This window comes from Exophiala bonariae, assembly GCF_035927105.1.
Source record: "Exophiala bonariae strain CCFEE 5792 chromosome Unknown scaffold_37, whole genome shotgun sequence".
Classification (NCBI taxonomy): Eukaryota; Fungi; Ascomycota; class Eurotiomycetes; order Chaetothyriales; family Herpotrichiellaceae; genus Exophiala; species Exophiala bonariae.
The window spans coordinates 51,847-66,088 of NW_027042512.1; the positions used below are offsets into that span (position 1 = coordinate 51,847).

At 48.5% G+C, this 14,242-nt stretch overlaps 5 protein-coding genes across 5 annotated transcripts; 2 read left to right on the plus strand and 3 right to left on the minus strand.

Annotated features, from left to right (window-relative positions):
• Positions 1 to 9: 9 nt before the first annotated feature.
• Positions 10 to 1,107, plus strand: LTR84_009229 (uncharacterized protein; the record flags this gene model as incomplete). Its single annotated transcript, XM_064852770.1, has 1 exon — positions 10 to 1,107. The coding sequence occupies one exon, from the start codon at positions 10 to 12 to the stop codon at positions 1,105 to 1,107; it is 1,098 nt and encodes a 365-aa protein (XP_064700995.1).
• Positions 1,108 to 3,595: 2,488 nt separating this feature from the next.
• On the minus strand, positions 3,596 to 5,423 carry LTR84_009230 (uncharacterized protein; the record flags this gene model as incomplete). Its single annotated transcript, XM_064852771.1, has 6 exons — positions 3,596 to 4,087; positions 4,147 to 4,310; positions 4,377 to 4,405; positions 4,464 to 4,831; positions 4,892 to 5,187; positions 5,255 to 5,423. The coding sequence occupies 6 exons, from the start codon at positions 5,421 to 5,423 to the stop codon at positions 3,596 to 3,598; spliced, it is 1,518 nt and encodes a 505-aa protein (XP_064700996.1).
• A 1,253-nt stretch (positions 5,424 to 6,676) lies between these two features.
• On the minus strand, positions 6,677 to 8,531 carry LTR84_009231 (uncharacterized protein; the record flags this gene model as incomplete). Its single annotated transcript, XM_064852772.1, has 5 exons — positions 6,677 to 6,790; positions 6,850 to 7,391; positions 7,452 to 7,551; positions 7,606 to 8,415; positions 8,469 to 8,531. The coding sequence occupies 5 exons, from the start codon at positions 8,529 to 8,531 to the stop codon at positions 6,677 to 6,679; spliced, it is 1,629 nt and encodes a 542-aa protein (XP_064700997.1).
• A 1,194-nt stretch (positions 8,532 to 9,725) lies between these two features.
• Positions 9,726 to 10,738, minus strand: LTR84_009232 (uncharacterized protein; the record flags this gene model as incomplete). Its single annotated transcript, XM_064852773.1, has 3 exons — positions 9,726 to 10,481; positions 10,574 to 10,666; positions 10,727 to 10,738. 3 exons carry the CDS (start codon positions 10,736 to 10,738, stop codon positions 9,726 to 9,728), a joined length of 861 nt encoding a protein of 286 aa, XP_064700998.1.
• A 785-nt stretch (positions 10,739 to 11,523) lies between these two features.
• On the plus strand, positions 11,524 to 12,812 carry LTR84_009233 (uncharacterized protein; the record flags this gene model as incomplete). Its single annotated transcript, XM_064852774.1, has 5 exons — positions 11,524 to 11,578; positions 11,701 to 12,131; positions 12,185 to 12,244; positions 12,289 to 12,657; positions 12,714 to 12,812. The coding sequence occupies 5 exons, from the start codon at positions 11,524 to 11,526 to the stop codon at positions 12,810 to 12,812; spliced, it is 1,014 nt and encodes a 337-aa protein (XP_064700999.1).
• Positions 12,813 to 14,242: the final 1,430 nt, after the last annotated feature.

The window sequence follows — 14,242 nt, forward strand, 5'->3', positions numbered from 1 at the left end:
TAATTTACCATGACCAATGTATTTGGTGTTCAAGTATTCTTCATTGTCTTTCGAGAATGTCTCGAAGCAATCATTATTATCTCAGTGTTGTTTTCATTCCTCAAGCAGTGTCTGGGTCAACCTGACCAGGATTCGCTCCTTTACAAACGGCTGAAACGACAGGTATGGGCGGGCTCGCTTTCAGGTATCCTCATAGCCTTGATCATCGGCGGTGCCTTTATCGGTGTCTTCTACGGTCTAGGGCATGATCTATGGGCTCAGTCTGAGGACTTGTGGGAAGGTATCTTCTACCTAATAGCCAGCATCATTATTACCATTATGGAGCTGGCGATTCTTCGAATCAATAAGTCCAAGGAGAAGTGGCGAGTCAAGATCGCAGAAGCTCTAGTTGCTAGAAGTAAAGACCAAGATGCTGCTTCGAGACTCGGTAATTGGTCTCGCAGATACGCCATGTTCATTCTCCCTTTCATCACCACTCTACGCGAGGGCCTCGAAGCAGTGGTATTTGTCGGTGGTGTCTCACTAGGCCTGCCAGCCACTGCTTTCCCCATCCCCGTCATCACGGGCATTCTATCTGGCCTTCTCGTCGGTTTTCTTATCTACCGTGGGGGCAACCAGATGACTATCCAGTACTTCCTTATCGCCTCGACCTGTGTACTGTATCTGATAGCAGCTGGGATGTTCTCCAAGGCTATCTGGAGCTTGCAATTCTGGAATTTCCAGCGGAAAGTTGGTAGCGATGTCGCCGAGGCTGGAGACGGGCCGGGCTCGTATAACATCGATCAGACCGTTTGGCATGTCAACTGTTGTAACCCGGAGCGCGACCACGGGTGGGATGTATTTAACGCGATCCTAGGTTGGCAAAACACTGGAACCTACGGCTCAGTCATCTCCTATAACATCTACTGGCTCTTCATCATTGTGGCTATCTGCTTCATGTTGTATGAGGAGCGCGCTGGGGAAATCCCTCTGCGCAAGCCTTTTTTCAGGGTTGAGGCCAGGATACCTGGGTTCAGAAGGTTTGCTGCTCGCAAACTAGGCCCGAAGAAAAATGCGGAGCAGATAGTCGGCCAGATAAATACCGGCACTTTCACCCATGGACTCTGAATGACATGGATTTGGCAACGCACGCGATATGGAGTTTGAAGTGACATGAGCTGCTCTGACGAAGAAACCGCAGCTCAAAACCTCCCTGCCGTGTGCTGGAGTCTCTATATGGGGTCGACATGGAGAAATTATTTTTTTCAGCTGTTCAATGTTTGCCTAGCTAGAGGCGAAGGTTCCTGTGTTGTGTTGAGTACAAAGACCCTGGACATCTTGATACCATTCGCATCAAGCCTTCATGAAGAACAACCTTAACTCTAGCTTAGTTGGCTTGTTTACAATAACGTCACCCTTGAAGATTGCTGCACTTTTGAGAGATCCCCGTGACCTGATATTGAAGGGCAACGACTCGGGACAGGCTCGTACGGAATTAAGCACCCAGCCAGGCCAGGCCTTCTTTCTCACCTCACCTCTTACACTGTAGATCGTGACTCTGGTATGCCGAGCATATCAATTCTCTCTTGGCTGATATGCAACCCGAACTACTAAGTTGGTAGTGGGTGCACTGGATGGAAAGTGGTATGAGCACATTCATTTAGGGCCCGCACAGCTCAGCTGATACTTAACATCGAGCAAAATTCAAAAGTTAGTCTGACGAGTTTGCCAAGTTTGCGCCATGCTGACTCGGCTGGCGCTTGGGCATAGTGTGTCAAATTGAACTTGACGCTCGTGAAATTTTTAGGATTGTGGTTCCCTGGCAGGGAAGACTTTCCACTTGTTACTACTTAGTACTTAGTATTCTTGATGTGTCGGCACTCATTGCAGTTCCGAGGAAGTTCGAATGGGTTTGTGAGACCGCAAGACAGAGCTCTGCGTTCAATAACAACGAGCTCTGCAGTGGGGTTCGTTTTCAGTAGCTAATAATTACAATAACGTCAGATAAGGTAAATCCAAGCAACAGGCCAGGTTGAGTTCAAATACATCTCCTCATGGGTATTATTGCTCCACCTGTGCTCCTCTCCCTCATGGGCCACGGCCTGCCTCTCTTATCCTTCCGGTGTCGGCGGTGAGGAAAAGCTTTTTCACCCATGCAGGCTCAGAGCTTAGTTAAATCTACCTCAAAAAGCTAAGTTAGTAGTGCTGTTGGTGATTACTCCATCGTATACGTAATTTATGGTGCTAATATTGGCCTTGAAGCAACTACAGTACTAGAGTAGTGTGATATAAGTAGTAAGTACCAAGTTCGTAAGGAAGGAGTAAGCCTTGACAGTACACTGAGTAGATATAAATACTATACGAGAGGTATAAGTAGGTGTAGAAAGACCTGCTGAGCTTTTCGGCTAAAGTCCCTACATTCGCAGACGTGAAAATGATACTTAGTACATAGTATTTATATATTCTACTACCACTCACTGCATTCGCGTTAACGGTTGTGTCCCTAGTTCCAGAGGTACTTAGTCCCTGAAGCAAAGAGGCTGTATCTTAGGCGTGTTGGACTTGGAGTTCTGGTGCACACCTTACCGCTTAGTAGCGCTTGGGAATGTATGAAAGCTAAAGAGGAGGGCAGAGGAACCAGGTGAACTTACCTAAGCTACTAAGTACTAGTAGAGCTATGGTTTACCAGCCAAAGGTGAGTAGACGATATCTGAATACTTAGAAGTACTACTTTTATTCATCAAATCGTCTAGATTCTATATTCGCGAAACGGGAATAAATAGTAGTGGTGACAGAAAACACCAAGAACTTGCAGCTTGAAGCAGCAGCACCCTCAAATCAAGAAAGATGGAAAACTGCTTATAGTAACCGCGTCCATCACAAGTACTTGTTCACTTACTAAGCCGTGTACTGCACTGGGCTGTTGAATTGTCTCAAAGGTCGTATTTCCCGCTTCCATGAAAGGCCGTGCGCGTTCATTCTCGGGCTCAGTTACGGTCCTCTTCCTGGGTTTGATTTAGCCACATAGTCCGCATTTATTGATGAGCACTAAGTACCTACTATTACTAGTATTTTCTTCTTTTGAGCTGCTGACAGCCGTATTTCCTAACACGCGGTCCAAACTACCGGTTTTCAACTATAGACCATGGACTAACCTGACCCGGATTTCAATTCGGCTCCAGTCCGCACTTGCCTGGGCTCCGCTCGCCAAGTCGAGGTGGGGAGCGAGCTAAACGCGTTCGAGCTGGATTCGTGGGATGCTTCAAACCTCGTGTAGTCTAGGATCATACATAAGTAAGTAGTACAGAGTCGCACTTCACTGTATTGAATAGCAGATGGAAAATATGATCTTGAGCTTGACTCTTCGCTGACACGTATTACTTGAATATCAGAGCTTAGTTTTTCTGCTTAGTACTTCGCATCGATACTAGTATTACAAGTATTGAGTACTACCTACTTAGGAGTATAAGCACTGCATAGTACTTAGCTAGTACTAATACTTTCCTAACAAATACTTACTACTAAGTGCTTTTGGCTAGCAACCTAAGTTTCGATAGTTCCATTTCATTCACTCTTCGCCTGAAGATTTCACTAGGAAAGCTTGTAACGGCCATCATCACACCTTGTGATCGAATTCCATGATCTCGCTATTCACCAGGGTCTTGTCTAGGTGAAGTCTTTCCTCAGCAGAGAGATTCGTCAGGTCGACAGCGACTTCATCGCCAAACTTGGCTGCGATTTCTTCCAGCGCCAACCCCTTGGTCTCAGGATAGAACAAATACATTCCCATCGCGCCGAAAAGTGGTATGATGACGAAAATGAGGTAATACTTCCACCCAATTGTGTTGAATGCGACAGGAGCACACATTGTGTAGATCAGGCTGAATGCGAACAACCCTGACACGCTGAAGCCTGCCCCCTGCGCCCTGATCGATGTGGGGAATAGCTCGCTGGCGTAGACGTATGAGCTTGCGTCCATGCTGCCTCCGAAGAAGGTCACGAAGAGATATAGAAAGAAGACCCCGAAGCCGTTGCCAATCTTATTATCAGTCCCGCCATAACGAGCAAGACAAGCGGCAAACCCTGCGACAGAAACCGAGCAGCCAAGCTAAGCACCACAATGTCAGCAAATATGGGCGTCGAAAGAAGAGCTTGATGCTACCATACCTGTCCAACAACCATGATCGGTATGCGACCCACTTTATCGAGCAGCATTGCGTTGATGAAGTTCATGAATGCGGCCCATGTGTCCCAGATTGCATACAACATGAGAGGCATTGCTCCATACAGGTTCAGGCCATTGTAGAGCAACACTTGATAATTATTGATAACTAAGAGAGTTTGTGGTCAGTGATTCGAATTCAAAGCCACTTGGAGAAGGATAAAGGAGCTTTTACCTAGACAACCTGTCGACTGAACCAGTCCTCTGAAACAATTTAGCAATAGATCTTGAGCTAGTGGGGTTCGGCAGCGAGTTAACTCACAGCAATAAAAACCCAAACAGTAATCGCTTTCTGTAGGACTTCTTGGAGAAAAGCAACACCCAGCCGCGTATGTAACCTTGCCTCCAGCCCTCACGCTTTTCAAGGTCCAGCTGCTGACGGATCTGGTAGAGTTCTTCTCTTGCAGTGATGAAGTCGACATCTTCCAGGGTGTGATGAAGTCGCTTCAATATTTCGAATCCTTCTTCTTGTCTATCATTGGCAAGAAGATGTCGAGGAGATTCTGGTAGCCAGGGTGAGCCGATCAAGAGGCAAAGAGGAGGCACGATTTGAAGAGCCAGGCACAGACGCCATTGTGCGACTTGACTCTTCAAGAAGTAGCACCCATAGCCCGTCCAACCGGCCAGGCCCTAGAGAATCATCAGTTTTTGCTTCACTCAAGTGATGTTCTGGGAGAACTCTTCACGTACATAGCCGACGCAGAGGATGAAACCATGGGAGCCCACCAAACGACCTCTTGACTTTGCAGGAGATACTTCGGATTGGTAGAGTGGGGTGATGACATTAACCATGCCGACACCCACACCCATCATGAATCTAGCGACGAGGAACATTGCTATATGCACTGATCCTGCTTGCAGTGCACCAGCAACAATGCACAGAACTGCTGTAGCTTGGATGGATTTCTTTCGTCCGATCTTGTCAGCCAGATACGTGATCAAGAAGCACCCAATAAGGCCTCCACCAGCAAACAACCCATTGGTAGCTGGTGAAAATTATCAGTTTTCAGGTCCATGAATCATCAGCGGATAGATAGTATAGCAAGAACTCACCTCCTGTGATTCGAGACCCTTCGTCAGACTTGATGTCGATACTGAAGTACTCGAAAAAGGAAGGCAGCCCAATCACGGCGCCGATGATCGCGGAGTTGTACCCATAAGTTAGCGACCCAAAGGTAACGAAGAAAACAACTAGAAAGTTGTAATTATTGACGATGGCCATATTGGACGATTTGAGTCCTTGAAGGTGCAATGCCAGTTTTCCGAAGATGGGTGATTCGACGAGGAGCTCTCCTTTATGCCAGAACTAGCCAGCCCATGATTGAGCTCGTGGGAAAAGTGGCGCTTGTCTTCCTACCCCAAACATGACAAGAGGCTCGCAGGAGTTGTCGGTGCTCCGAATAGGCTATGAGAATGTCTATCCCTGATGCCGTTGATACTTGGTACTGTTCACCGCTAAAAATTGGAGAAATGTACTTCGTAGGTGAGAGAAGTCAGGATCAGGGGACTAATGGTGAGATGGTATACTAGGATTCGCTAGCAAGCCTCACGGTTTCCTCATGCGTGATTCATTTCCCCACAGCCTCGAAGCAATCCCTGTGAAATTCCCCGAATCTGGGGCCAACTAGCGTTGGGGGAAGGTAGCGTCTAGCTTCTTGGGATTGTGAGGAGAGGGTCATCGTGGCTGGGTCACACTTGCTATTGGGACAGCTAGGTTTTGGTATCTGACCGATGAGAATGAAGCAACTGTGAGTAATGAGGAATGACTTCATATTTCAAGTTGGTGGTTTGAAGGTCGATGAGGGCGGAAGGCAAATGCCACTGAATGACTTTGGAGGTGAGGCTGGCGCCGAGGCCGTTGGGAACAACTGGACTTTGTCTCAAACAGTGTTGGTCGGTAATTAGAGTGGCATCCTATCCTGGAGGGTAAGCATTGGGGAAGTGATGAAAACACTACACTGACTTACAGAACGATACTTGTTGGGGAAGGATGAGCTTTGTTCCTATCACGTCGCTAAGTACGAGGGTGCCTAGGTAGTATGAGAGTCATTGTTCTTTCTAAATGCCAACAGGTACAACGTAAAAAGCATAGGCTAAGCTCAGCCGCCAAAACTCAAAAGCAACTCCTTGATGACTTACGTAAATTCAGGGCAGCCAACCTAAATACTTGCTCACTGTAATTCTACTCCGTTGTTCCGAATATGTAACTTACTTCCAAAGTCCAATGAAATACTAAGTACTAATCACCGACTCACTCGCCCCTTGATAGTATCCAAGGACGGCTGCGTTCTGGTCGGACCTTTCCTTAGCCGCCTGGGATTGAACCGCCTGAACAAGGTTTGACAAGCGTCTTGGAGTCAAAACCAAATCAGAGGGTCCTTCCTGAGAGAGTATTGGGACGTAGAATCCATGGTCCATCGCCCGTGCTTATGACCTCGCGTAACCCTACCGGGAAGATCTTTTTTGCATCGTGGATTAGGCTTCGTCAGTAGCAATAACCTGGTTGTCATGATTGATAGCAAGTTTGTGAGCCTTGAGAGAGAACCTGACAGGATTTGGCGCCTCGAAGATTTTGTCGAGTTCCTCCAACTAGAGACCGATCAGGACAGCTCACACCAGACGCCCAGGGAAAAATGTGCAACACTCACCGTTCTCTTTCGAGTCTCTGGAAGAAAGAAGTACCAAACAACCGTCTGAATCCCACACCAGATAATGAACACAATGTAGGTCTTCCAACCAATATCGTCCAGGGCCACGGGCCACGCAAACTGATTCAACATACCACCAGCGTTCACTGCCAGACTGGAAAATGCCATCCCCTTGGCTCTCATTTCGAATGATAAGACTTCAACTGGATAAAGCGCTTGCAATGGCGTAATGCCGAAAGAGTAGACCGCTCCAAACAGGAAAATGAACGCAACTGTCGATCTGGCAGCGTCGTCGTTCGTCTTTCCCGAGCCTGCGAATATTCCAGTGGACGCTGTAACTGCGATCCAGACTACACAGCAACCGGCCATGGAAAAAAGCATCAGTGGCCGGCGCCCAATGCGGTCAACAAATCGAGCACCCAGGAGCGCAAAGAAAAACTGGAAGCCCGCATAGCCCAGTAAGATATTGGCCTGTGTGATGCTTTCTGTGTAACCGGCGGTATCCAACACAGCTGGGAGGAAATAACTCAGGGGGCCGTTTCCTATGGATGTCTTTAGTTAGGGTGGCTGGAATGCACCAACCAAACTCGACATGCTCTTACCTGCCCATTGTGCAAAGATGGAGAAGCAGCAATTACATGCTAGCCGATAGACACTTGATCGTTTGTTGAACAATGCACGGTAATCCCACCAGCGTTTGTCCTGCCATATTCAGTTGACAAGCGGAAAAAGACACAAACAAACAGGACGACTCACACCGCCGTCCAGATTCAAGAATTCCTCATACTCATCTAGTTGCAACTTCACCCAAGGATTGTCACGATTTCCGTATCCATGCCATTTGGTTAGCATGTTAACCGCACTCTCTCTTTTGTTATTGACATATAGCCACCGTGGAGACTCGGGAATGAGGAAACAGAACATGCAAATCAAACCGGGGAACAGGAGTTGGAGCCAAACGGGCAGTTGCCACGAGATATTCCCACTCAAATTAAGCCCGCCTCGAATGGCCCCACTCGAAAGGATGGAGCCGGTGAACCAAAAGGTGTTACAGTATGCGGTTGCAATGCCTCGAAAGGCTGGGTGTGTTGTCTCCACGACATAGATCGGCCCAGCAGCCGAGGCGATGGAAACACCAAAGCCAAGCAGGAAACGACCACCCATGAACTGATGAACGCTGGCGTTGTGGATAGTAGTGCCCGTGATGACAGCACCAAGGATGATCAGAATACTGCCGATGAACATACCAGCCCTTCGGCCCCAGGTGTCTATCGCTGGTCCTACAAAGGGAAGTGCACAGACCCCTCCAATCTGATACATCGACGAGATAAGGCCAGCCCATAAACCCTTGTTTGCGCCATCGAAGAATTCGAGAAACGTCTTGTTCGCAGTCAAGCCTCCAAAGAGCGATCCATCAAACCCATTCATGGTCTGACAGAAGAAACCAAGCAACACACACAGCAGGAGCCGGAGTGATGTCGGGTGTAATATGGGAGGTTTCTCGGCAATGAGTGCCTCGTTATAGGCCTCACTACCTTTGACCACTCTGACCTCTGCCACATCGAGCTGTCAAGGGCTTATTAGCGCCACAGCATGTGACATAGAGGAGTAGAAGATACCTTGCGGCTGTCAATAGCCGACATGGGCTCGACGGTCTCTGTGATTGGTTTTTCGAACGACATCTTGAGAAGAGTCTCTGTATGAAGGTCTCCTCGTTGACAAGACCTGTGTCAACGCTCTTTTCATGCTTTTATACCATGCAATATAGAAAGTGGAGGGAAAGGGAAAGGAAGTCAAAGTTCCGTGCTCAAAATAGTCAAGGGGACTGTCCCAAAGCGCTGAGGACCATGCTTCATTACGTGACTCAAGACACAAAAGATTCATGACTGGGGCTGTCGTTCAAGGTGGGGGCCCTTCTTGGGAAGAAACTCCTGGTTTGACGATGGGTGGGAACAGGGTTAGGGTACAAGTGGAGACGATAACACGGCGTAATGCTGCAAAGATTGGCGACTAGTATATGACGGGCATGTGGGGGGCATAAGTGGCCAGACAGTGTTTCTGAGCATCGAAGGTACCACATGGATAGACATATCAGGAGTTTTCCACACCGGAGTCTCACAGCACAAGGCTCATTATCGGCAGCAAGCGTGCCGCATGCCCCATTGATTGCTTGCTTCAACACGCCAGATTCATTCGTATTGGCCTCATGACATGGATCTCGTACTTTGACTTGACCTAAAGTCGAGCATCTTCTTTGTTGACTGTTAGGCTTGCGAGACAGGTAGTTGGAGGTCAAAGATATTCAATCTCAACACGGAGCTAGTGCTTTTTTCAGCACGGGAGAATGAAAGCGCCGCTCCCAAAGAGGAATCTGATAGACTCTCCATGTTCTTTGCATTTCCAATTTGTGGCAGTTCATGCTTTGAGGAACGGGGTATTAGCTCTTAGTTCAAGCTCAAAGCTTACCTTTGTACCAATCATTCTAAGAAGATTGCAGGATCCTTCAATGTGGAGGTGTTTGGATCGGGTTCCACAAGGAGCTCGCAATTGAGGAGACGTGGGAGCGGTAAGGAGCATTCAGAGACGACTGCCGACTGTGACATGTTCGGGCGTTCCCCCAGACCCTGAGAAAGGTGCTGAAGAATCTGAGAAAAGCGCATGTGGCAGGCAGGATCAGCTTTTGTGTTCTGACAGCACGAGAAACACCAAATAGCTTGAAGGACGTGACCTTGTCAGAAAAATAGCTGATTGTTCTAACTACTCTGGAATAATGGCTCGCCTGGCATGATGCTTAACAATGGAGCATAAAAAGATATGAGGCTTGGGGCGTCACCAAGAGTCGTCTCTGTTGTATAAGTGTGAGACATACTCACGCTTCAAACCTCGGGGTATACGTCTGTCCGCCGAATGAGAGGTATCATTCGCCTCACGTCTCGTAAGGCTTGCAAGTCAATGTCGACAGTGAGGAGGTCGGGTTGACGGGATCCTTCCTTCTCAGTCTCAATATCAAGCACACGATCCAATCTGCCGGTAACCTCGCCATTTGGCGATATTGCGATGGTATCGCCATAACTAACACGTTTCTCGTTGTGACGACCACATTGAGCAGCGGCAATAACCCAGCTTTGCGTCTCAATGGCCCGAGCTCGTAGTAAGATCTCCCAGTGCAATTTGCCCGTGGGAACAGTAAAGGCTGAGGGATATGTAATGATTTCTGCGCCCAGCCGGCGTAGCCTCAAAGCTGGCTCAGGAAAGCGTAAATCGAAGCAAATCAGACTGCCAACGTCGCCTAGTGGTGTCTGGTAGGGTGGGACAATCTCACGACCAGGCTCCGTAGAGTCGCTCTCTTTCAACTTGGGTCCATTGGGCCGCAGGTCTATATCAAATACATGAAGCTTCTGGTATCGATGCACGATGTCCCCCCTTTGATTGATCCATATCAGGGTATTCTTTATTCTATCAGAGGGTGGATCGGTGGGTTCGTGTATTCCAACATTGATCGCAAGAGAATTGTCCTTTGCGGCCTCTTGTAAGCCGTGGACGAATGGACTTTTCGACGCATGTTGACATAAGCCTATGGATTCGGATGGGGATGAAGCAATGTAGTCGGAGGCTTCAGGGAGGAAGAGGGCCTAGATGTCGTTCTTCTGCGTGAGGAACTGAATTAATGCCGAGTACGAGGAACCTCGACAGCGGCAATTGGACTGAATCAAAGCGAGCCTACCTTTGCACCGGCCATCACAGCCTTTCGCACAAGTGTCTGACATTGTGCAAGGTTGTGGCTCATCGAGGCCGTTGAGCAGATCTGGCCCACAGCCTACATCAATAATCTTAGCCATGGTGTGAAGCCATATGAGCCAACTTGGTGGTGGCATACAGCGAGAACCATTGTGCTAAGCGACGCGTCGTGGTTTCGGTTGCAGTCGAGTCGATCAATGAAGATCTGATACACAGTCCCAGACTTTTGCTATTTTTGAAGTCCCGGTCATCCGACTGGTCCAAGGGCGAGACGCGGGGCGGGGAGGAGTGGTGTTGTGTTGACTCTCGAGTCTCGAGCCTCGACTGAGTGCAGACGATTCGATACAGTGAGGGGTGGAAGGAAGGTTCGGCCGACCTTCCCCAAACAAGATCTTGGCATGTTGCTTCTGTGGCCACGCTCGCGTTTGATGCCAGGGATGCTGCACGTCTATTGATAACCTGCGAAGAATTACTCATTCACCCTTGCATAAACCTCGGTTCAAAACAACCCACCACGGACCTCCTCCGCGTGTGGGTACGGAGACTTGTAACGTGAAATGCGAGGCGGGCACACGTAACTCCTCCTCCAGTCTGTGGTCGCCTTGCATGATGACGATTGGCGTCTCAGTTGATAGCAACTCCCTCGACTCGACCCCACCCCGCCTTATCATGTTTCGTCCAGTCCTGTTACAGTTTGATGACATGGAATTGCGGGGAAGCTATGTTAAACCGGGGGCCATCTGGTATGAGCAGACTGCCCTGGAATGTTGCCAGTCCAGTATCGGCTCCGCGCAGTGTCGGTTAGATGGGTACCCAAGAGCTAAGTATTAAACCAGTCGCTGGCCGTGGATAGTTCATGTCTTCGCTCTTAGAACTGTGACCACTACTCAGTAGACATACTATCAGCACAGACCAAATCCATCTCTTGACTTCAATATGGCCACCGTGGACATCCCCAAACAGCAAAAAGCCGCCGTGAAGGTCGGCGAGGGTACTGATGCCAAAGCTCCTGTGCAGCAAGTCGATGTTCAATCTCCTGGCCCTACCGAGGTTTTGGTCAAGATCAATTGGCAGGTCGCTACTATCCCTTTATACTTGATCCACATCTAACAGATGCAAGGACTGGTCTCTGTGCTTCAGACAAATCTCTGATTCATGATGAATGGGCATCATTCGGAGTTGCCATGCAGCCCGCCACCAAGGGAATTGCCGGCCACGAGGGCGCTGGCGTTGTCGTCGCCGTAGGTGATGATATGCATCATAAATGGAAAGTTGGGGACCGTGCTGGAATCAAATGGGTGTGGGGGGTCTGCGGAGAGTGCGAGTTTTGCACAAACGGTAGCGACGAGCTCCACTGCCCGAACCAGAAGAACTCAGGTTTCACTGCTGCAGGAACTTTCCAGCAGTATGCTATCAGCGATGGCAGATACACTACCCGCATCCCCGAGGGTGTTGCTGATGAGGAAGCTGGACCTATCATGTGCGGTGGTGTAACAGCATATGTCGCTTGCAAGAGGAGTGCTGTCAAACCTGGCCAATGGATTGTATGTTGCTGATAAGTACTACGAGAGATGCCAACCACTGACTCCATAACTAGGTTCTCCCAGGTGCTGGAGGCGGGCTCGGCCATTTTGCTGTACAGTATGCAAAGGCCATGGTAAGTTCATGAAACAATCTCTGGTCACCACTAACAACTTCAAGGGCATGCGGATTATCGCCATAGATGGCGGTGACGAGAAACGAGACCTCTGCAAGAAATTAGGAGCAGAGGAGTTTATCGACTTCACCAAAACTCAAGACATTGCATCCGAAATCACGCGTATCACGACATATGGTGCCCATGGAGTCATTGTCACCGCGGCCACAAAAGAAGCTTATGCCAGTGCACCAACATTCCTCAGACCTGGTGGTACCGTTGTTGCGGTCGGTCTGCCAAAAGACCCTACTGTTCTTGCAGGCGCACCGCCGATTATGTTGTGCCTGAAGAAGTTAAACATTGTGGGCAGCGTCGTCGGTACATTGAAGGATGTAGAAGAAGCTCTTGACTTCACAGCACGGGGTCTAGTGCATGTAAGTTCATGAAACCTTTCCAGGCCCTTCAAATTCAGATACTGACTATGAAACAGCCCATCTTGACAAAGGGAACAATTGAAGATGTGGATAAGTATATGGATCTGATGATTGCCGGTAAGCTCGCAGGTAGAGCTGTACTAAAGGTGTCATAAGTGCTTGATATCAAGAATAGAACATGAAATCCTGACAACTATGATTCAACGATCGACATTACAATATGTGACGTTTCTTTGACTCCGCCAATCTCGCATATACCTCGCCTTTCAGACCGTCCTTAGGGTGAATATTCGCTTGCAGCTGCCAGTGGTGGTCTACGGTTTCAACTACCCCTGCCGACACGACATGACCTCAGTTACTCTGGTTTGAGATGACGAGTCGGCTAATGCTTCCTCCAAACTTCTGACTTGAGATGGCATGACACAACAGGCTCAGTAGCCAGCTCCTTCCAACTTCCCCACTTCTACCCTCTTCAGGCACGGAAGACCTTGAGCGGTGCGCCAAATCACCCAGCCACCCAGTCGATACAAACAGCATAGGCACGTGCCGAGCCATGAGTTTCATTTTGATTGCAGCAACTGATTTTGATCCCGCTGCATTTCGTTTGGAACTAACGAACAGTCATGAGCACCATTCACACATAAGACCGATCACTTCGTTCAGTTTTGCGAGTATGACAGCGAGATGGCTATACGCCGATCAACTAGCAGCATTGACTAGTGAGCGATAAATTGTCACTATCCAAGGATCCGTGTTGCCAGTACAGCTACGCCGAGAAAACGAGTGTAGAACTCTTCACTTAACTCGTCTTCACCCCTTCTTCGAAGAAATGGATGAGATGGTATCATCACCGGTTGACTTCTGAGTCTTGAAAATAAGGAAGGTACGAATGGTGGTAAGAACTCCTATCGACCTTACCTAGGTAGTTACTTACGCGCGCCGAAAGAATAAACCAAACGGCTTCGGAAGACCGACTACGTGGATCTCTTGCCACGTTATTCTCACTTTTAACATTCGCTAATTCAACGAATAGCGTCAAAAAGGAGCTGAAAAGTAGTATCGAGGTACTGAAGACTACTTGAATGGGTATTATGCTCCAGACCCTGGTTGTTCTTCAAAGAGTCTGTTAATAGTGAACAGTCAGACGCTCCTTAACTGTGCAGCCTTGTGTGATGATCGTTTGGCTCTCGTCACAGGGAGGACAAAAGAAGTGGACATATCTTTTTCTCGAATCCGAGAAACTGCTAGAAGAAACTCCGGGAATCGGACATGTGCAATCAGAAGAATAGTGCTTCTCGGGTAGTGTTGGCGTCCTAGGTATCGCTATGCAATTCACTGATACGATGGTGTCGCCAACATGATGCTGGACGATGATTTTGGATTCAATCTGGTAGATGAATGAATTGCAGCCTCGAGACAAGGCTGAAGGCCAACAAGCACGCAAATGCGACTGAATTGATCCGTCCATGTCATTTCGTCTCCATTGTTCAACCCCCTGAAGACCAGGACCTGTCATCTACAAAACGCACAATACCCCTGTCGACGAAACTCTACTCAATCGAGCAGGATGGAGATGCGCAACATC